The 24,199-nt window shown below is 36.8% G+C and overlaps 2 protein-coding genes across 5 annotated transcripts in view; both read left to right on the top strand.

Annotated features, from left to right (window-relative positions):
• LOC127431882 (neuropilin-1a-like) overlaps positions 1–5,393 on the top strand; it is a 101,320-nt gene extending 95,927 nt beyond the window's left edge. For all 4 annotated transcript variants that reach the window (XM_051682503.1, XM_051682505.1, XM_051682504.1 and 1 more), the window contains 3 exons: positions 2,126–2,222; positions 2,393–2,446; positions 2,674–5,393. In XM_051682503.1, coding sequence (XP_051538463.1) covers positions 2,126–2,222; positions 2,393–2,446; positions 2,674–2,960 — 438 coding nt within the window. In that variant the 3' untranslated portion in view covers positions 2,961–5,393. The remainder of the gene's footprint in view (positions 1–2,125; positions 2,223–2,392; positions 2,447–2,673) is intronic.
• Positions 5,394–15,748: 10,355 nt separating this feature from the next.
• LOC127431880 (integrin beta-1-like) overlaps positions 15,749–24,199 on the top strand; it is a 48,684-nt gene continuing 40,233 nt past the window's right edge. Inside the window, exon 1 of the mRNA XM_051682499.1 lies at positions 15,749–16,008. The gene's annotated coding sequence lies outside the window, so the exon portion shown is untranslated. The remainder of the gene's footprint in view (positions 16,009–24,199) is intronic.

The following is a 24,199-nucleotide window of genomic DNA, read 5'->3' as shown; positions in this document are numbered from 1 at the left end:
AAGTGTCGTGAGATATCTCAGTGGTCTCTGTGATAGCTCTAGACTCTGTAAACAGCAGACAAAAATGTGTTCGCGGGCCGTGGTCTCTGACGCTTTCTGCCTGTCAATAATTTTTCGCGTTCTCATTGTATTGTAGTTGCAGCTAATTATTGAGACTTAATTCCATTTTTATGACATGTTGCTCAAAACAGTTGAAAGTTGAGGGCACTATTTTGCTGCTGTTGTTTTTAACAACCATTTCTGCTCAATATCGTTCTTTGTAAAGCTCATTTGGTAACTTTGGAGTCTGGGGTTTTGGAAAGAGGGCGTGGCTAATCCAATGGATCAGTTTGTGGGAATTCTGGAATGGCTAAAATCGCTTACAGCACCTTTAATTTGTCATAAAATGTGATCTCATCTTCATCAAAGTCACAAGTCTAGACAAACACAATGTGCTTAAGCTAACAACACACAAACAATTATAAAATTAAATGTCTTTATTAAACACATCCCATTAAACATGCACAGTGCTGTGGAAAGTAAGTGAACCATTGGATTTAATAAATGGTCGATCTTCCTTTGGCAGCAATAACCTCAACCAAGCGTTTCCGGTAGCTCCGGATTAGACCGGCACAATGTTCAGAAGTAATTTTGGACCATTTTTCCTTACAGAACTGCTTCAGCTCAGCCATATTCTTAGGATATCTGGTGTGAATGGCTCTCTTGAGGTCATTCCACATCGTCTCTATTGGGTTTAAGGTCTGGGCTCTAACTGGGCTTTTTTTTGTAAGTGGATTTTACAAAAAAAATTCTGTAGTGGATTTACTTTGACGTTTAGGGTCATTGTCCTGCTGCATCACCCAACTTCTACTGAGCTTCAGCTGGCACACAGCCACCCTGATATTATCCTGTAGGATATCTTGATAAACTTGGGAATTCATTTTTCCCTCGATGATGGCAAGCGGTCCAGGTCCTGAAGCAACAAAGTAGCCCCAAATCATGATGCTCCCTCCACAGTATTTTACCGTTGGGATGATGTTTTCATGTTGGTATGTGTTGCCCATTATACACCATACGTAGTGCTATGTGTTCTTCCAGAACAATTCAACCTTAGTTTCATCAGTCCACAAAACATTTTCCCAGTAGTGTTGTGTTGTGTCTTTGGAAAAATTCAGGCAAGCATAAATGTTTTGTTGAAAAGCAGCAGCTTCCTTCTTAGTTTTCTGCCATGGACACCATGCCTGTTTAATGTTTTCTGTATAGTAGACTCATGAACAGAGATGTTAACCAGTTCCAATGATTCCTTCAAGTCTTTAGCTGTCACTCTAGGGTTCTTTTTTACCTCACTGGGCATTCTGCGTGTGCCCTTTGAGTCATCTTGGCCACTTCTAGGGAGAGTAGCCACAGTACTAAATCATCTCCATTTACAGACAGTTGTCTAACTGTGGACAGAAGAATATCTAAGCTTTTTGAGAACTTTGTAACCCTTTCCAGCTTTATGCAAAGCAACAATTATTGATTGTAGGTCTTCTGAGATCTCTTTTTTTGCTAGGCATGGTCTACATCAGCAGATGCTTCTTATGAATAGCAAACAAAAATTTTCTGAGTGCTTTCTAATTCAAAGTAGCTCTAACCCACACCTCAAATTTCGTTTCATTAATTGTATGCCAGGTTTGCCAACTCCTGACTCTAATTAGCTTTTGTTGACATCATTAGCCTAGGGGTTCGCATATTTTTTCCAACATACACTGTGAATGTTTGAATGATGTATTCAATATGTACAAGAAAAATACAGTAATGTATGTGTTATTAGTTAAAACAGATTGCGTATATTCATTATTGTAACTTAGATGAAGATCAAACCAGATTTTATGACAAATTTATACATAAATGCAGGTCATTCCAAAGGGTTCACATACTTTTTCTTGCCACTGTAGGTTCTATAAACATATATACAGTCATGCAGTTCCTGGTTAGGACTCAGTCAATGTATCAGTCAGAGTGCTTCAAGGTTCAGTAGATAAATATTACCATGTACTCTGTATATTCTAAGTACTTTTGGGGGATTCAGATACCTGACCTTGCTTTTGGCCCAGTGGATTACTATTTCAGATTGAATTTGACTCTACATTTGCCTTTGTTTCAGGTGGTAATTGAAAGTGTAGTGGAGAGGAAAAGCTGGGGAGACATCGCTGTTGACGACATCAAAATATTAGACAATCTAAACATGGCTGACTGCAAAGGTAAGTCAACCAGTTCAAACTGCATTGAGACAAAGCAGGATTGTGCTGTCATAAGTCTTATATCTGCTAGATTCCAGCTTCATTAGAGTCATTTGGTTTTAGAGCATACAAAGACCATGACAAGCTGGACTATGCACTTTTCCTGACTGTTTTATGTTGTTCTTCTATAGACCCAGATGTCCCTGCAGAGCCAATTCTACCTGAGGACAACTTTAATGAAATCAGTGAGTCACAAATTGATTACAAACGCTGACTAAATGTTGGATCAGTCTCAAAATAAGCTATAAAGATGGCTTATTTTTCAGTGTTCCCACTGTGAAAGTGTATCACACTAAATTAGATATGACAAATATGAGATGTTATGCAGATTACAAATGGAATCCAATCATGTAATATCTAAAACAGGCTTGTCTTTGTAACTCATGGTTTATCTCTCCTGTTCTCTCTTTAGTTGTGGACATCACAGATTTTCCTGAGATTGTGGAGAACAATGAAATCAGTAGAGCGGGGAACATGTTGAAGACATTGGACCCCATCCTCATAACCATCATCGCTATGAGCGCCCTGGGAGTCTTCCTCGGCGCTATATGCGGCGTGGTTCTCTACTGCGCCTGTTCCCATAGCGGCATGTCCGATAGAAACTTATCTGCCCTGGAGAACTATAACTTTGAGCTGGTGGATGGTGTCAAGTTAAAGAAGGACAAGCTCAACTCACAGAACTCATATTCAGAAGCGTGAAGCACCAACTAATAAGAGGGAATCTCTCCTCAGGGAGGGCGGGCTAAACTGGACTGCCGATGCCATCCGATTGGAGGAGGACAAGGCTCTGTGGTTCAGTGAACCAATGGGAGGAGGTCTGGGATTGAGCCATGCTTTTCTCAGGAGCTGCAGTGAATTGAACCTACCAGTAGGGGACACTGTGTACAATAACATTGAATACAAGGATTTAAAAGAAAAATAAAACACACAAAAATGACATAAGAAATATGTACAGATGATTGAAATTATTATTTTAATTTTTTATTTTATTGTTTTGTATTATTTTTAGTTGATCATTTTTACAATCGGATGCTGGTGTTGAGACCAATATATAATAATGTTATAAAGTATTTATCTTTTATTCTAGGAGGAAAAAAAATCAATTATTTTTATTTTAAAAGATTGTTTTGCGCTTTAAGGAGATGTGTAAAAAATAAATAAAAAATGAACCATATATGGCTAAGGGAAGGTAATTACCCCATGGTAAAGCGAGGATAAAACGGGGTGGAACATCATCCAGTGCTGTTGCATTCTGGCTATGGTTCAGTCAGTGCCTTTGGTACATCTTTTTTGGCCTCCTCTGTTGACTTTTGATGTTTTCAACCCTTTCGTTCTCAAAATAGGCTGTTGATCAAATCTGCAAAATAAAAACCAGTAAATTCATAGCGCTTTAATGTTAAAATCCAACATATTGTACATAAGTTTTAATATATTTTAATGCCCTTTTCAAAGAAATGAGTAAAAGGTCAAAAAAGAAAAGCTGCAGTATCCCTTTTTTCTTGGGTTGTATGTTGTAAATACAATCGTCTGACTGTTTTGTGAAAGTGACAAATGTGTGCTTTATTTCCGTCCTGTTTGGTTATTTTGCTACGCTCCCAAAAGATGCAGCTGAAAACAGGTGTTAATACAAATCCAATGCACATTCACATCCCATTTAAAAATGGGAACAGCATCTTTTACTCAAACAGAATGCATTTCATAGTACTCTGCAATGGCTCAGTAGCGTTTTTAGTATACAAAATCTAAGGTTTGTGTTTTATTAACCTGGAATTCATATATGAGGCTGAATATCAGTTTAGCATCAAATCATCTCATGCACAAAGATATAATAATCACATTTCAAAATGTCTGTCCATCCAGCATACCAAAAAAGAAGAAAATGCATGATCATCACCACCCAAATATATCATCTGCCATTTTAAAGTGCTTATTTTACCATCTGTCGAGCTTGAATGCATGGCGTCAGTCAAACAATTTGAATAAAACTCTCTTATCAGGGGGAAGTGTCATTTTAAAAGTGGTGCTATTTAAGTCAGATGTGCTAAAAATGTTTTAACACATCATGCATTGCCTATTCACAAGCTTTGGACATCCAATCATGGTTGCTGGTTGAGTGATGTCATAGTGGAGTTCTGTCATTGGCCTTGTGTCTGTACCAAAGGACTGTTGCCTCAAACTGCAGGGTCCAATCACAACCTATTGTCATTATCAGGCATCGCAAGCCCAGTCTTGGCTTTCAGAAAGAGGTCTGATTAAAGAAAGACAGATTAAACAATACATTAAATGCTTATAATACTGGGTTTACAGTTTTGATTCAGAAGTTAGAGGACTGGTTGAGGAATCAGTACTTTATCAATGACTTACACATTTAACCAACAACAGGGCTTCATTTCTGACAATACTAATGTTTTTCTACAGGTTTCTTGGTATGTTCATGTACTGTGTTGTATACTGTGGCAAACACTTTCTGTTTCTTTCCGGTAGTTTCAGAATACAGAAATCCATGTGTCGATGCTACATGTGTGTCAACTGAAGCTCTAAAGGTGATCGGCTTCAGTCGGGTCCTGTGAGAAAGCATACTGTAGCATTAACTAAAAAGAAACAATGTTGCACTGATCAATATATTTGATGAAGTTTATGTGTTTATAGCATTCATTTGTAAAAAAGTAAATTGAAATAAAAAAAGACAGTGTTGATTTTTTTAATATAGTTTCAGAATATGTAATACGATTCTGAAATGGTCAATTATCAAAATGTTTTCATTATCGAAAAAGGTATACAGATTTCCTATAGTAAAGTTCCCATTTAACTGACCGATTATCTTTTGATTTTGTACTGTCGTTCAAATTTTGTGCCAATATTTTTTTTTTTTTTTTTTTTTTTTTTTTTTTACGAGAAGATGAGGAAGAAAAAACTTTTATTTTCAATACTGCCTCTGTAATTTGCTGTTGTAGGAAGGAAAAAATTTAATAAAAAAAAGAAAGCAAGGCCTTAAAAATGGATATCAATGTTTTGTATTTTAACATCCTGCATCACAAGAGAAGAACAATCTTCTGCATCTATTCTGTCTCTGGTCAAATCAGATCAACTGACATTCCAAAGATTCAGCTCCAATAAATGTTTTCTGAAACTAATTTTCTCTTTTTAGAATTTTTATTTTTATAATTTTTCAATCATTTTAGACATTTAAGCAGAAAGGCAAGAGTTAAATGACCATCTATGAGCAGAAATGAGCTTAATGTTGAGTGGCAAGTCAGCATACATATGCAAAGCTTTAAGGAAAGAGCAGAGGGCACTGTTGAACACGCTGTTAGAAGAGAAGCATTAGCATGAGCAGTGTTTACACACTGCCTAGCCAAAAAAAAAAAAAAAAATCACAGTTTGGATTTAAATAAGCAGATACATAAGACCCTATGATTGGATTATTATTGCAGTGATTAATATGTTGATCTCATGAAAATTCGTACATAATTTACGAGTTGGCTATTTCATGGTCTTGCATGATGTTGTTGGCATAAACTCCTATGAAATTCCCGGATGTGTAATGCAGAAGTAAGCGCGAGTTCCATGCCCTTACCCAAACCCCTTATCTAAACTTAACCAATCAGTAGAGTGTGTAAACATGATAGGAAGCTGTTGTGTGTGACAGAAGCAAGTTGTCGCTTATTAGATGGAAACGATGTCCAGCGACATCATTGCTGTAGTGAAAGTCGTAGGGATTCAAACGAACTGTCCCTCACTGGGTGTTTTTTGTTTTTGGCACCATTCTGAGTAAATTCTAGAGACTGTTGTGCATGAAAATCCCAGGAGATCAGCAGTAACAGAAATACTCAAACCAGCCCATCTGGAACCAACAATCATCCATTATCTTTCAGCTAATCATGTGGCAGCAGTGCAGTGCATAAAATCATGCAGATACGGGTCAGGAGCTTCAGTTATTGTTTATACCAACCATCAGAATGGGGGAAAAAAAAAGTCATCTCAGTAATTTTGACTGTGGCATGATTGTTGGTGCCAGATGGCTGGTTTGAGTATTTTTGTAGCTGCTGATCTCCTGGGATTTTCACGCACAACAGTCTCTAGAATTTACTTCGAATGGTGCCAAAAACAAAAAACATCCAGTGAGTGGCAGTTCTGTGGGCGGAAATGCCTTGTTGATGAGAGAGGTCAATGGAGAATGGCCAGACTGGTTTGAACTGACAAAGTCTACGGTAACTCAGATAACCGCTCTATACAATTGTGGTGAGAAGAATATCACCTCAGAATGCTATTCTGAGATGCGGGTTGGTGCAGATTTGGTGGCACGAGGGGGACCTACACAATATTAGGCAGGTGGTTTTAATGTTGTGGCTGATTGGTGTATATGAAAAAGAAATAGCTGCAAGCAGAGCTCCAAAAAGGGGCAGGTGCTTCAAACCACAAGCAAAGATATAGGGAACCCTAACCCTAACCCCTTGTGGAGTAACCCCACCCCCTTCTGAAGTAACACCGCCCTCTTTTGGAGACTCTGCCCCCATTTGGAGATCTCCGGCCTGCAGCTATGCTAACTTGACTTATTTTACCCAGCCTCCTCAGATGCAAGAAGGCCAATATCTATGATGGATGAATGTTATTTAAATAGCACACAGTAGCCTGGCTCCAGAGGTAAATATCTCATTTATTTTCATTTAGACTAAATACCATTGAAGACAGACCTACCGTGAGCTCCGAGGTTGTTCAATTATGGTATATGCTTCTGTTTAATCCATCAGTCCACAACATTACAACTGCATTTTAAAAAAAAAAAGAATTCCTGGTGAAGAACTACACTACCCATGATCCTGAAGAGAAAGATCCACCAATCAGAGACTCCCATGATGCACTGTGAATGACGCAATGAAGTCGGTCTCCTTAAACTCCTTAAATTCTTAAACTAATATATTTGTATATTTCTGATTATTTTGTAATTCACTATTCACAGTAAACTAGGATTAATGTAATCCCTGAGTGAAAGTTTCCAATATAGATTAATTGAGAAGTGTTTGGATGGAATTATATATCAATTTCTGTTAAATGTGAAAAGAAATAGGAAAGTGAAGGTCCTATAATTCTCTTTTTTCATATATATTTCTGTAATGTGTCTTTAATCAATAATGTACTTGAGGTCCCCAAATTTAGTGATTATTTTATTTTTCCCAAATTGCTATACCTACCTGTGAGTTTTGCACATAGTTCTGTTCCCCTTTTTGTTTACATTGATTTTGTTGCACACTACTGTAAATAAACATTTTCAGATACAGTAGATGACATTATATTTCAGAAGTCAAGCATTATCAGGACTGTAATGCAGTGTGACATGAAAATAGGCTACTTTCTGTTAAATGTACTTTCTTTAGACTGCTCTTGTTAATTCAGGTCTCGTCTATCATTTTATTTTGAAAATTTGTAATTTGTAATTTGTTTCAGCCCAAGAGCTATTTAAAGGCACTTTTCATGTTCAGGTAAAATGGGCCATGTGTTCAGAAAAGAAATCACAAAAAAGACCCAGCAAGCTTTCTTTCAATACAAAATAAATGAAAAACTGATCAAATCTATTTGTTCTCTTAACTCATTAATGTGTATTTATTGTTTGTAGATTGTATTATAACAACAATTCATCAAGTGCCACTTTTCTGGAAACTGTTTTCATGCAAATACCATTAAAAAACACAAGATGGCAGTGTAATATTCTCAAATATACAGGTGCATCTCAATAAATTAGAATGTCATGGAAAAGTTCATTTATTTCAGTAATTCAGCTCAAATTGTGAAACTCGTGTATTAAATAAATTCAGTGCACACAGACTGAAGTAGTTTAAGTCTTTGGTTCTTTTAATTGTGATGATTTTGGCTCACATTTAACAAAAACCCACCAATTCACTATCTCAAAAAATTAGAATATGGTGACATGCCAATCAGCTAATCAACTCAAAACACCTGCAAAGGTTTCCTGAGCCTTCAAAATGGCCTCTCAGTTTGGTTCACTAGGCTACACAATCATGGGCAAGACTGCTGATCTGACAGTTGTCCAGAAGACAATCATTGACACCCTTCACAAGGAGGGTAAGCCACAAACATTCATTGCCAAAGAAGCTGGCTGTTCACAGAGTGCTGTATCCAAGCATGTTAACAGAAAGTTGAGTGGAAGGAAAAAGTGTGGAAGAAAAAGATGCACAACCAACAGAGAGAACCGCAGCCTTACGATTGTCAAGCAAAATCGATTCAAGAATTTGGGTGAACTGGGGTCAAGGCATCAAGAGCCACCACACACAGACATGTCAAGGAATTTTGCTACAGTTGTCGTATTCCTCTTGTTAAGCCACTCCTGAACCACAGACAACGTCAGAGGCGTCTTACCTGGGCTAAGGAGAAGAAGAACTGGACTGTTGCCCAGTGGTCCAAAGTCCTCTTTTCAGATGAGAGCAAGTTTTGTATTTCATTTGGAAACCAAGGTCCTAGAGTCTGGAGGAAGGATGGAGAAGCTCATAGCCCAAGTTGCTTGAAAACCAGTGTTAAGTTTCCACAGTCTGTGATGATTTGGGGTGCAATGTCATCTGCTGGTGTTGGTCCATTGTGTTTTTTGAAAACCAAAGTCACTGCACCCGTTTACCAAGAAATTTTGGAGCACTTCATGCTTCCTTCTGCTGACCAGCTTTTTAAAGATGCTGATTTCATTTTCCAGCAGGATTTGGCACCTGCCCACACTGCCAAAAGCACCAAAAGTTGGTTAAATGACCATGGTGTTGGTGTGCTTGACTGGCCAGCAAACTCACCAGACTTGAACCCCATAGAGAATCTATGGGGTATTGTCAAGAGGAAAATGAGAAACAAGAGACCAAAAAATGCAGATGAGCTGAAGGCCACTGTCAAAGAAACCTGGGCTTCCATACCACCTCAGCAGTGCCACAAACTGATCACCTCCATGCCACGCCGAATTGAGGCAGTAATTAAAGCAAAAGGAGCCCCTACCAAGTATTGAGTACATATACAGTAAATGAACATACTTTCCAGAAGGCCAACAATTCACTAAAAATGTTTTTTTTTATTGGTCTTATGATGTATTCTAATTTTTTGAGATAGTGAATTGGTGGGTTTTAGTTAAATGTGAGCCAAAATCATCACAATTAAAAGAACCAAAGACTTAAACTACTTCAGTCTGTGTGCATTAAATTTATTTAATACACGAGTTTCACAATTTGAGCTGAATTACTGAAATAAATGAACTTTTCCATGACATTCTAATTTATTGAGATGCACCTGTATTTACAATTACATGCATGTTCTGAACTATAAGAGTTACTAAACTTTTAAATATCTGTTTTACTGAATCATAATGGACCTCTGTTATACTTGAAAGCTGTTTGTACTATGTTAAATGGTCAGCTTTTCATAGCTTTTTGAATGTGTTATTTGACAAAGAGAGGAATAAACTTGAAAGGAAGATCCCATTGGCCTTAAAATCTACAACAGAATTAATTTACTTTACTCTGTCTGACATTTTGACAAAAATGCATTGAAGATGAGGCTCTTGTATACGTGCTTTAAAGATTTAAATATGATTGGCCCTACAGAATCAAAACATTTCCACAGAGTCAAGAGTTTAAACTGGCTGTAGTAACTTGTACATACTGTTGCAGACACTGAAAAGTATGTCTATATTCAGGCAGGAATTTATTTGGAAAGCTACATTGCCTCTTTTGGGTGTTTCTGTTTATTATGTAATCATAGCAACTTTGTTTTTCTCTTTTTTTTTTTTTTTTTTTTTTTTTTTTTGCATACAGTAAATACACAGATCCCCCCAATCATTCTTTTCTATTATTACAGTTTCACTTTTAAAAATGCTCTTTCAGAATTAGTGAATGAATCTGATGTCGATCTTTCTTTAGCATCTCTCTATCTCAGTTTTCTCACCTAGTCTTTCACTTCCTACTTTTTGTTTATTTATTTTTAAGAAAGATAGCACAACCACATTTTTCAAGTAAAACTTTTATGTTTAAAATGGCAAAACAATAAATATGCTGTTCAAAATAAAATCAGAAAGTATTTAGACACTTTGTGGTTGTCAATCATTAGTGGAACATGTCCATAGTTAATGTGATGAACTACACTCTGTTAGCTATGGCACTTGAGGGGAAATGCTTCGTACATCCACAAAAAATAGCCTTGGCATTTGTTTGCAAATACCACTTAGATTTTATATTTTCATTTTATAATTAAACAAATTCATACATTTTTAGTGAGGTGCACACGCACTCATTTAAAAAGTTTTACTTCTAAAGAAATTAATTGCAATTTTCATACACTTAGGTTGAAGTCATTCAAACTAAAAAAAATTTTAACCACTTCACAGATTTAATATTAGCAAACTATAGTTTTGGCAAGTCATTTAGGACATCTACTTTGTGCATGACACGAATATTTTTCCAACAATAGTTTACAGACAGATTGTGTCACTTTTAATTGACTATATCACAATTCCAGTGGGTCAGAAGTTTACATACACTAAGTTAACTGTGCCTTTAAGCAGCTTGGAAAATTCCAGAAAATGATGTCAAGCCTTTAGACATTTAGCCAATGAGCTTCTGATAGGAGGTGTACTGAATTGGAGGTGTACCTGTGGATGTATTTTAAGACCTACCTTCAAACTCAGTGCCTCTTTGCTTGACATTATGGGAACTGAAAAAGTGTGTGTGCGAGCAAGGAATCCTATAAATCTGACTAAGTTTCACCAGTTCTGTCTGGAGGAATGGGCCAAAATTCCAGCAACTTAATGTGAGAAGCTTGTGGAAGGCTACCCAAAACGTTTGACCCAAGTTAAAAAAAATGAAAGACAATGCTACCAAATACTAACAAAGTGTATGTAAACTTCTGACCCACTGGGAATGCGATGAAAGAAGAAAATATCAGTAACCTTATAAAAACTGTTTTATTCTACATGGAGAAGGTCCCCTCATGGGGGCTGCCATGTTAGAATCACATGACCAGTAGAATACTACTGGCTTAATCTCAGTAACTGCCCTATTATTGGACACTTTCACTCATGTATTAAATTAATTATAGCTGACTGGGAATGGTGAATTTCTGTAATGGCATTGGTGACTAAAAACTATTGTGTTTGAATGATGCTGCATCTATGCCACTAAGTGTCAGTGTAGGCCCAAGACAACATCAACAAAAACATTACTTAGTGCACTTTTCGGGCCACTGTATTGACCTGTTTCATGTGACTTCACAGTATGACCGCGCCACCGTGATTGTGACCAAAATTCCTTACACCTTCCTCCCTATGGGATGTGGCAAAAGCCGGCAACAGTTTTGTTTCTATTTATGAATCTTGAAAAGGTGATACTGCTGTTTAATTACCTAATAATTATTTACGTTTTATTTGCATGTTTAATTGCTCATTTATTCAGACATGTCAGTTATCTGTGTGTCAATGATATTTATAACATCATCGATTCAGATACAATTTAACTGGAAATGCACATAGGACGATGTTATTCATAACACCCAGTATATCATCATTGTAACACATTATAATAAACAAAAAAGCACTATAATGTCAATATATAGTATTTATTTAATGTGTATATACTAATGTAAGTCAATAAACAACACATCATAAGATTATGAAGCACAGATTATTCACACCCCCAGACTACAATGTAAACATGTTAGTCTTATTCACTAATATGTCTCGGTTGCTTTCTGTGTATTCTTCATGAGCAGTGTTGGGTGTAATCCAATTGCAAAGTAATTAGTTACTGTTATCTAATTATTTTTTGGTCAAAAAAAGTTGTGTAATACATTACATTTTACATTTTTGTAATCAGATGTCATATGTATTTTGTTGATTCATGTTTTACATATCTTTTATTTTGAAAAGTTTATTTCCTGTTTCATGTCGTGTGTCCCTAGTCAGGTGATGTCCTGTTTTCCCTCCATGTTCATGTGTCTTGTTTTCATTGGTTTATTGTCTTGTTATCCTGTTATCAGTTCTGTTTGTTCATTGGTTATCTTTGTCATGTGTTCTCCCATGTCCATGTATTTAAGCCCTCATGTTTTCCCATTGTGCTTTGTCAGGTATTGTGAATGTAACATTGTTGGTTTATGTCAAGTCATGTTTATGTCAAGTTTTAAGTCAAGCCAAGTTTTTGTTTCACGTTTGTAATTAGTTTTTTTTTTTTTTTCTTGGATATCACGTTTGTCAATAAAATTGCACTTGGGTTCTTCACGTCTTCCTCATTGCCAGCAGCCAATCGTTACATCAGATTACAGTTACTGATTTAATTACTTTTAAGTACATTTAAGTATTTCTAATATATTATTTATGTAGAGTACATGAATTATGGCCCCTAAACAAGTCATTGTGAAGGAGGAATGTGAGGTGCTGAGTGTTTGACTTGTGTGTAACAATGAACAAGGAAGAAATATAGACATTATTTTGAATTTGTTGAAATAACTAAAAAGTAAAGTAATTAGTAATGTGATCACTTTTTTAATGATCAATGATCTGATTATTTCTCTAAAATTGTAATTAGTGATTTGCATAGTGGATTACTATTTTTAAGTAACTACCCAACACTGTTCATGTGTTTAAAGCAGTTCTTACATTCAAACACATGGGATCATCACAGACGTTTTGTAATATTGTAACAAAATCAGAGCAGAAAACAACACAAACATTTGTAACTTCTGAATGAGAGATGTTTACGCTGCTGGGTTACCAGTAGGTGTGAGCACTCGCAAGTCACACATCAGACTCGCCGGCGTATAGAGATGAATCGTGGATAAAATATATTTAAATGTCTGCGAAAGTCAATTTTGGCAATGTTTGTGTTGACCTCAGACATTTATATACCTTTCCTGGGACTTGGCATAGACCAAAAACATTTTTATAGGGTTTTCTTCAGTGGTGAATTCTCAGGGCCAGCAAAGCCTTTTCTGCTGGCCTAACATGCCAAATAAATATTTTTCATCCTTTCATTCTCAATCACCTTTTTGCCTATGTATTTTTCATCATATTCCACTCTAAATTAATCTACAAACAAATAGAGAAAAACAAAAAGTTAATCCAGTCAGAATTTATTCCTTGATGCCTTTCAAGCAAAGTGTGACAACTGTTTCACAAATCGCATGCCCGAAGCCATGCTCCTTAGCCGAAGCAGCACGTGAGTTTGAGCTCCACCACGTCAGGCCTTCAGAATTTCCACAGAATCCCTCAACAGTGCAAATGAATGCGCATCTAATGTCAGATTGTCAGATTCATCAGCCAATCAGATTGATTTATTTGTTCTTGGTGGGTGTGATCTTTAAGATATGTCCCAGTCGAGGCCTTCTAGCTGGCCTCGAGTGATGCAATCACGCTTTAAGTGATGTAATTTGAAAGCGAAGAGTGCGAGATCTTGCTGACCAGTCGGCTGTCATCACTGCTGTTATTGCCGTTGAGAAAGAGATCCTTATGGATTTAAAAACAGGAGATGTTCTGCATGACCGTGTTATTGCTTAATTTACTAATCAGGAAAGGAGGACTGATTTTCACTTCAAGCAAATTGGTAAGTGCTTTTTGCATTGTTATAGCAACATCAGGAGTTTTCTAAGTGTAAATTAGGCTGCTGGAGCATTCAGTGTCAGATCAAGTTTTGAAAAGTAGTGCTGCGTTCCATTCAATTCGGAAAGTCAGATTTTACAACTTCCTACTAGGAAAAGTGCAATGGAATGCATCTTTAAGTCAGAATTACAACTTGTAGGCTCATGCAGAAATTCTCAACTCCGATTTCGCCGAGATGCAGGGGCATGATGTCACACAAACATGTCGACACTCAGGGAGATACGCAATGTAAGTGATAAACATTCACTTTATTTAGTAATATCGATAAATTAGTTCGTTTCCACATTACATGATATTAAAGCTTGTTTAACAAACGCCTGCAGAAACAGGTGTATAAAACATTATAATCTCTTTTGATAATCGTACACCTGAAGCACAAATGCTAGCGCTGCAGCATTGTTTATCAGCTGGGTTGCAAGGAGACATCTCTAATGAGAGTCAAACCCCTGCTAAGCTAACTGGAGCGTTGCAGTTTTGTTTCCTAACACCTCATCTTCCAAATATGATTTTTGAATGTCTGTTCGGGAGACGTTCATTTCACAAACAGTCAAGCTGCAGTTAAAATTAGGCTTGCTTGAACATTAAGTGTCGTTTCAAGTTCTGGCTTTTGTGCGTGGACGTGTTTTAAAATGTCAATTGGTATTATTAGTTAGCTGCGAAATAATGTATGACTCCCAAAGGCATAGGGTGTCTTATTCATTGTGAAACTGTGTTTTCTTAATGGCATGAATCACACTGAAGGCCTAGACTTTAAATGCACGGCCCGCCACTGGTTTTCTTGATATAGCTGTGTTTTTTCCATTGTTTCCTCCCCATGATGGTCACAAATATGGCAGCTGCAAGGAAAAAGTGATGTCATTGATATAGGTCAGTAAGTTCTTCATCATACTTATGCTGGTCATCTTCAAAAAAAAAAAGGACAGAGATGATAAAAAGGGATGGAAAATGTAAAGAAATCTTCATAGTAGATTTTAGTTCAGAGTACAGGAGCAAAACATCTGACTCATTGTGTATATATGGACTCGGAATGAATGTGCGTAGGTTTATCATCCTTTAGCCAATATAGAAGTTCCATTTACTGGAAGAAAAAGAGAGAGAGAGAGAGAGAGAGAGAGAGAGAGAGAGAGAGAGAGAGAGAGAGAGAGAGAGAGAGGAAAATTAGAAAGAACCTCAAAACACCAAAGAAATATTGAGAAAATATTTGTCCCACACATCTTGATAGATTCCCCTTTAGTTGAATAAATCAGGTAGATTTAGTGAATCACTTTCCATAATCATGCGAGTTTTGAATGGCTAGAGAATAACGTTCAAACTGTGAATATTGCTCAGTTAAGTCTAAATCACCCCTAAATCACTTCTTGTGTCAGGAACTCATAAAAGAGGGCTGGACAAGAGCAGGGCACCCATAAAAAAGTTCTGAAGTTAAACTATTGTACTTGTTATTAGATTTTAGAGAAGTATTAATTAACTATTTAAGAAGGATATGACTTAGTATCTTATTATTTAGGTGGAATTTTATTAATGAGGCAATTTCATTGGCCTACCTGTCTTAAGTTCTTTCTTTCTTTCTTTCTTTCTACATATCATATATATATATATATATATATATATATATATATATATATATATATATATATATATATACACACACACACACACACACACACACACGTATATATATTGCATAAAGTTTAAAATGTATACATACATATATAGGCTACAAATGTTTTTTACTTCTTTATTTTTTAACTTATGACGTCATAAGACAGAGGTGGTGACGTATGGGGGCGGGGTCCAGTGGAGGGGCTCTTCTCTCTCTCTCTCTCTCTCTCTCTCTCTCTCTCTCGTTTGCTGACCTCACACTTTTTTCCTCCCGCGTTCATCAACCCTTGTTTTCCAATGCATACACGTAGACGATAAATGCGGCCCGTTGACTTTGACGTGGAATACTTCATTTCTTAGCGACAGACCCAGAATGGATTGTTTTCCATGATTTATGTCGTCTGAAGGATTATGCTAAACTGTTTTAGGGTTAAAGAGTAAAAGAGAGACACACGTTGACGAAAGACGCCTATGAGGCTCCAAAAGTGAAGAGAAAAAAATAATACAAGCCAAAAGGTAAAGTTACATTATGTCTTTCAAATGAAAGGACACGTTTTTCGTCGTTTTTTTTTTTTTTTTTTTTTTTTTTTTTTGTTGTTGTTCATTTGTTTAAAGAAAATGCTGAAGTGGTTCTTGAATGAAATGTTTATGTGATGATGAAGTAAGTATAGAAATGTGTATTTAAGTTGTCCGTGTAGCAGCGCGAGGCTGTCTCGCAATCTGATATTTTTGGATGGGTTTATAAAAAGATGTTCTGCTTGCTCTGACGTCGTTCAGTCTCTCAGAGACAACTATTTTGCAGTTGTACTTGTTTTTCTGAGGTATCTAGCGCGCAACAGGGTGAAAAAAGGTTAAACATACTTGTTTGTCTTTGTTTTATCATGATCCATCTGTTTTTTTCTATCAATATGAATCCAGCACATCTACACTTGTTGCTAGGGAGAATAATCTTATTATGTGGATCCTTCCCATGTTTATTTCACTACCCAAGGATTCAAATTTGATGCAACTATTTTGAATTGTTATTAGCCTATGTATTTGTAGTAATAATAGCCTAATAATTAATTGGAATTGATAGTAATATGAATTATTATTTTAAATAATTACTAATTTTTCACGTTTTCAGTTTGATTTTCTAAGCAGGCAAAAAGGAAAAAGTGACTATATATATATATATGAGTTTACAGTGAGAAAGAAAAAAACAAGGCACCAATATATAATTCTTACACAAAATTCAGTTATAAAAACCTTAAAACATGGTTTAGATTGACCAATTTTGCATATATGTAGGCGTATATGAAATGTACCAAATGTTCATCAATATCAATAAATATTGATAAAGTGTGGTTACTAAAGTATATATTATGAAGAATCTTTAAAAGTATAATATCATGAATCTTATTAGAGATGCAGAATGGAAGAGGAAGTGACCAGCTTTTTTTCCGTGCAATCTCTGTGAAGCGAGAGTTCCAAATGATTAGTAGTCCTTTAACTGTAAAGATATTCTTTAATATGTTTGCAGTTCGTACTACTAATATCCAGACCATTAAAAAAAAGTAGAGCTTCAGATTTACAAACATTAAGAAATTACATATGACTATTCACTTACATTAATATTCCTGAAGGTATGGCCTTTATTACAGAACAATACTATTTAAACCTAATAGCAAATGACCATGTGACTATATAATGTATGACGTCATTTTATGTGATCCTTCACTACAGCCAGTGACGTCGCTGGACATCATTTCCATCTAATACATGACAATTACGTGCTTCTGTCACACACAACAGCTTCCTGTCATGTTTACACACTCTACTGATTGGTTAAGTTTAGATAAGGGGTTTGGGTAAGGGCATAATATTAATAAGTATGTCCTTAACACCTCGTGCGCAGAACTCACGCTTCCGCATTAGACTTCTGTGAATTTGCGCGTGATGAAGTCGTATGAGTTTATGCAAACAACATCGAGCGAGACCATACGAAATAGCCAACTTGTAAATTATGTACGAATTTTCATTAGATCGGGTTGTTTCATTCGCTTGCTCCAATCTTGAGTAAGTCTTTAAAATTATAGCGCCAGCGATCATCTTGCTTAGTCACCCCAAACTTGATTAATTACATAGAAATGTGAAAAACAAACGGTAATTCAAACCAGTCTGAGGCTTTCCTGGCTTCCTAATGGCTTATCTGTTTTCTTAGGGAAATGTGTTTAACTGCAGTATGTTAAACACACACATGGCATTGATTGGGACTTTTGGAGTCACAGATGTTCCTACTTAGCCCTACTAAATAGTAAAGGGAGACCTATCTACATCTACAAAAGTAGGATCTACCTTTCTGGATGAGTAACAGAATTGCATTTGGCTGATGCATTTATCCAGAGAGACTTACAGTGCATTTAATGTAGCTACAGTATACTCTTTATCAGTATGTTCCCTGGAAATCAAACCTATAACTTTGCCTCTGCAAGTGCCATGGAACCAACAATGGTTTACAGATGAAATACTCTGATCTTTCATGGTTTCTTTTTGTAATCAGTTTCTAGTAAGAGTAAAGCAGGCCTGAGAGCGATATGTTTGTCTCCTTAAAATTGGCATGCTCCTCTTTCCAAGATCCTTTGAAATGTCAATAAGCCAGGAAACAACCTTGTGGGACATGCTGCATTGATTAATTGAATTCAGTAATACCCTTGTACCCATTTTAATCTGAAAAGGACGCCTGCTCCTCTGTACTTAAGAACAACCTTGTGTCTGTGTGCAGAGGAGCTTTTAATCAAGTGAATGGAGGCAAGACTCAAGTAGGTATGAGAAATGAAGTGTGGGTTTATGTGTGGTCGCTTGCATCTGTTAGCTGACTGTACATGACCTTTAACCTTAATAACAGCTGCTGGACAGAAAAACTCTTCTTGGACCTTTAACAGGGACTCATTTTGACAGATTAGTACAGGTGTGTATCCTAAAATTGGGAAGACAGTTCAATTTCATGTTTCTGCTTTGTCGGTCACTCAGAGATGTTTAAAAAAGTCGGTACTGATTCAGACATCTTCAGACAGTGTCACTCATGTTTAATGCTTAAAGTTAGTTGTTTATTTTCTCTTTTGAAGTTTGATATGATGGTGCAAAGGAAATTCACAACAAACGCATGGTTTGTGACTTGAAGATAGTTGTTGTTTTCTCTCTTGTGAAGTTTGTTATATGATGGTGCAGAGAAAGTAACAAACACCTGTGTTTAAATTAAAACTCACTTTAAAGTGTTGCGAGCACATTAGGTAAGAAAAGTTAAAGATTATTTTAAGTTCCCTTCACAGTAACAGTCAAAAGTTTGGACCAGGGGTGGGCGATATAACCAAAATCTTATGTCATGATATGAGTAATTTTATATCACGATAACGATATACTGTACGATAATGCTATCACGATATGGTAACTTTTGTTCTAAAAATCAATACAAATTGGTTTATATGTTAAACCAACAGTGAATTAAATACTGTATAAATTAAAACTACTTATATAATTTTCTCTTTATTTGGAACTTGACAAACATAGTCAAAGTAATAATAATAATAATAAAAAAACTCAATTTGGTGTTAAATTAACCTTAACATAATGCAAAATTTCACATTATACCACATTTCAGTCTGATGTTTTTGACTATTATTATTATTATTATTATTATATAACAGTTAGTTCTGGTCCTCAAATCTGATTGGACATGAGATGTTCCATGAGTACTGATATCTCACACCATCAGCATTCGGACACTTCACTATTTCTATCTCTCCACTTATGTTTGAGGCATTCTAAACTAAAGTGTAAGAGCAGCGCAGATGTGCAAAAGAGCGAGCAGTTTCTTTGAAGTCATCGGCATTGTCTCTCACTCCATGATCACTCGGATTACTACCACAATAGTACAGCTGGGAAATACAGTTAAACTAACAGCATCAGCATTAAGGCTTATCATAGCTGAGAGACACAGCAGATAGAGAAATCAAAAACATACTCAAGGTGCTTAGCTAATACCAGAGTTAACAGGATGTGAGGAGATCTAATCAACATGGCAGAGAAGAAAACAGTTTCTATTTACATTTATGCATTTGGCAGACACTTTTATCCAAAGTGACTTACGGTGCCCTGATTACAGGGACAATCCCCCTGGAGTAACCTGGAGTTAAGTGCCTTGCTCAAGGACACAATGGTGGTGGCTGTGGGGATTGAACCAACAACCTTCCACTTACCAGTTCAGTGCTTTAGTCCACTACACCACCACCACTCCATGTGGTGGTTTCTATAGTGAATGACTCTTGCACACCGGCTAACGTGAAATACTCAGGGGGGACCCCCATTCAGACATCTATGTTTACGGAAAATAGGATGCATTTGACAATTTTTGTGTGTTATGAGCCAGTTGAGTTGATGTGCATTGAGGCAACACTATCAGTCAGTGTCAGAGAGCGGTTTCTTTGAAGTCACTGACATTTAGTTCGGATTTCTACTACACTACAGCTTCAGCATTAAGACTTATCACAGCTGAGAGACACAGCAGACTGAGGAATCTCACAAACTCAAGGTGCTTACCTTTTACCGGAGTTTCCACACTGAAGAAGATTCAATATGGCGGCGGAGAGAGCAGTTTCAATAGTGAATGACTTGTGCACCGGCCAGCAGGAAATAGGGAGGAAAACCCCTGCTCTGATGGCTACAGAGAGAATAGTTTGTATTTGTCCAAAATGACATTATCTTCAGCAAGCTGACAAACACACTACAACATCTCTGCTTGAGAGTCGCGACAGAAGCAGGTAATTGCACACGCTCTCTCTCTCTCTCTCTCTCGCTCTCTCAAACACACACACATCCTTGTTTCTCCAGTAACTTGTTGAAACAGCCCAAGCCGTTGTTACAAGTACTAAAGTGACATTTTCGAATTAGTAATGGAGGCTTGTGCACATCTTTTGAACTAGCAGTGGCAGATTCTGATTCGTCGCGTAAGAAAGTATTTCCATGCACAACTGCGTTTTTTGTGAAAGGTCTTAGTTTTTCCTAATTGTTTTGTTTACTTGTTCTTTGAACTGTTGTATATAAGCAATATCACACATGCAATCGTGCTGTATGGCCCTAAATCAGCACGGCTGTGATTACCTGCTGCACTTAACTTGCAGCCTCTTGCCTGCGGCCAAATCACAGCTGTGCTGATGTAGGGCAATACATCACTATTGCTTGTGTGATATTGCTTAATAAACTTTCCTCAAAAAAACTCGACATCTTCTCAAAGAAACGCTACCCATAATTAAAAAAGTAACACTTCATTATTTGGTCAGAATGTCGGATTGTCTAGCCGTTTCAGATGTTTGACTTTCTCCATAGCTCTTTAAGGAAAAAGATTCAGTAGAATTCAAATGGGTCACGTTAGTTTTGAGGTTTGTGCTGTGATATCGAGAGAAACCAGATTGAGTAGCATGAGTGATCCCGCTCTGCACTCTCCTGTCTCTGGAGCACAAACGGTTAGTCTGCTGGACTCATGCAAACTTGCGTGCTCCAGAGATAGCGCAACAATCATGTGAAACAAAGCTGCGCATGTCAGATGAGAAGTAATACTGTGGTGAGTAATGCTGTAAAATTGTGATGCATTTTAGTAAGGGTGATGATGTGTAAAACCTTGAAAAACCTTTATTTTGGCACATGCACAGTGTTGCTATTTTTCTACATAGTGCAGTTTAGCATGTCGTGGCTGTCTACTGTTTGAAAGGGTTTGACTTCCTCCATAGTGCTTTAAACAAACAAACAAAAAAAAAACGTACTAGAATTTAAAGTGGCACACCAGTTTTTTGGTCTACGCTGTGATATCAAGGGAAGTCCGGTTGTTCAGCAGCACTGTATGGGTGATGTCAGTGGCGGATACGCTGTGCGATTTAATTGTGTAGTGCCATTTTGTCACACTTTGAGTATTTTCATCGGTTCTCCCAATGGCCAGTCCATCCCTGCCAGACCCAATCCAAACAGACCTGTGACCAACCTGTTGAGAAACACTGGGGTTTAGATCAAGAGGTTTTTATGATCATAAGAGACAAATACAGTGAGGTGTGTCCAAATTTTTGACTGGTACTGTGCATGTGCATTCTGTATAACAAAGGTAATCATAATTTGTGAAAAAACTTTTCAAGCTATCTTGTCTTATATACAGCTATTGATCTCTCAGTAGAAATATTTATAGGAACTGATCCAAGCAAAAATCATGACAGCCCTGCTACATCTCCAAGTATTTGATAAAACCATAGCCCATATGTCGCAGTTGGTAGCTTTGCAATATTGTGATTCACATTTGCCTCTCTACCAAGTTATTTGAATTTCAGAGCATTTTTTGAAGTGGATTCCACTTGTTGACTTACATACAGTATGTCTTATTTTTACAAAACCTTCATGCTTTTTTAGTGTCTCTGAGTTTTTATTGAAACTGTAGGTCTAAAATCAAAGAACACGTCTAGACGAACGCGACTGTCTAAATCCCCCGACTTTTCTTCTTAAAACTTTTATTTTTTAGGTAGCAATACCTTTTGATGAAAGAGATTCTTCAGTATACATTAATTCCTGCATATTTTAGCCCATCGCTTCTCAAATGGTTTTGCATTGGACATCAAGTGGTGACCCAACACAGCACCAAAATAGTTTAATGTAAAATTGTCTTTAAGTTCAAACATTTATTTTTTTTTTCTACCAGAACTGCATAGGCCCATCAATGTGCAAAATTATTCATGATTAAATAGTAAAATTGACAATTTTGTAAATATAACAGCTGTGTGTGATTTACTAGCTTCTGACACATAGAATAGGCTAAATATTTTGAGTTTATCACCAGCCAATAATTCACCCTACAAAACAGTGCTCTGGTTGGCACAAACCATGTTTGTCCTTGTTGCAAGTGAACCTGTATTTAATATATTAAGTTTGCTTAATTTGACCAGCTTCTAACAAGTGAAAAATGAATTTGTGGCAAATAGAGTTTGATTGAACCTTAGCCATTGATGCTATGGGAGTTATTTGCTCCTTTCTTTTAAAAGTTGATAAGCCTGTTAATTTTGCTATCCTGCATGATTAAATAGTTAGTTATATGTAAATGTGGCCACATTTCCCTTGACCTTTGCTTTTGCTTTGTTCAAATGTAAGGTGACAAACACCTTTTAGATTTAAAAACCATTGTACTTTTCATGTAGGCTTATTTCTTAATTTATTTCAACAAAGCTCAGATTCAGAATATGTATATATATCTCTGTTGTAAGGGTGGTCTGGAAAACAGTAGCCCATCTAATCTGATCTTCATGCTGGTCCCCTCCCTGTTTCCTTTGAACAGGCCGCTCTTGTCTGATCTCGCCCTTTACTGATCAGCCAGTAATAAAGAACGTTTTTTCAGCAGTGCACAATGTGAGCAGTATTCACGTGCGCCAATAGAGGTCACACAGTAAATTAATTTTAAATTGACCTGCAATGGCATGTGATCAATTCAGTATTGTGTAGCTAGTCCCTCTGTCATTTAAAACGATCGTCTTGCCAATCCGTCATACAAGAAACTGTATCAGAGGAAATGCCTGTAGTTGTTCGCTATTTATTGTCACTCTGTAGCACATTGAGTCTGGTTAGTAAAGCATGTACAGTATACTAAACATCGCTTTATTTATGTTTTTTTCAGTGTTGCACTAATACGTAGGGAAATTTGACATAACAGAAAATGCTGTATATTTGTCACTTTAAGTGCTGTACCATTAGTCTTACTCATACTGTACAAAAGAGGGTGTTTTTTTGGGTAGATAGAGGATCCAGAGTGTCATTAGTTTGGCAACAGTTTGAATCAATTATGCACAGAATAGAGTGAAGGGTGTCAACAGCTGTGCAAAGGAAATGCATAACCCAAGACTCTGACCCATTTGTCCTATAAAGAACACACAATTCAAACTGAGAGCTTCCCCATCTGGGGTTTCTCACCAAACAAAGAGTTGGTTGCATGAAGATATGCTTGAGGCAGTTGGCCCCATGTAAACTACGTTCAGTTCAGTTTGAAGTAGCTGGAAATCTTTGTTGTCCAATTTAAATGTAACTGATTTGGACTTGTATGCTGGGAAAAATAAATATTACAAATGTATTCTAAATCAGTTCCCTTCATTTCTATAAAGACACAAGCCTGATTTCTGCATTGCATGTATTGTTCCATAGACTTTAAAATGTTCAATCTCTAGCCTGGCGTACATCCAAAATGTCACAGCCAATGGCCTGTGGTTGAGATGGTAGTAAAATTGTAGGAAATATGTACTATCGGCGGTGGATTTGTTATTATGTAACCACACCATTCTGTTTTTTTTCCCAACTACATGTTATTACCAATAGTAGAAAGAAAGTAGCAGGTTGCCTGTAAAATGCAACGATCTGTAGAAGTATTGTGGACTTCAATGTATTTTATTTTACGTTTTGACACACAAAACTTTTGACACACTTTTCATAAAAAATGGAAGTAAAAGCCATGATAAACATCCATATCCCAAGCCCCTTTTGCTGCATTGCCATATATGTGATGGGCTGCCCAGCTGGACTGCCATTGGGCTGGTCGTATTTACCTCTGTAAGATTAGGGAGATCTTCCTCTGAGTCTGTGACGAGGCCGTGACTATGCACGTCCGGCCCCCAATCGGGCTAAACAGCTGAGGAGAGGGATAAATGCAGCC

The sequence above is a fragment of the Myxocyprinus asiaticus genome, chromosome 41 (genome assembly GCF_019703515.2).
Source record: "Myxocyprinus asiaticus isolate MX2 ecotype Aquarium Trade chromosome 41, UBuf_Myxa_2, whole genome shotgun sequence".
NCBI classification, from domain to species: domain Eukaryota; kingdom Metazoa; phylum Chordata; class Actinopteri; order Cypriniformes; family Catostomidae; genus Myxocyprinus; species Myxocyprinus asiaticus.
This window is presented reverse-complemented; position numbering and strand designations above follow the sequence as displayed.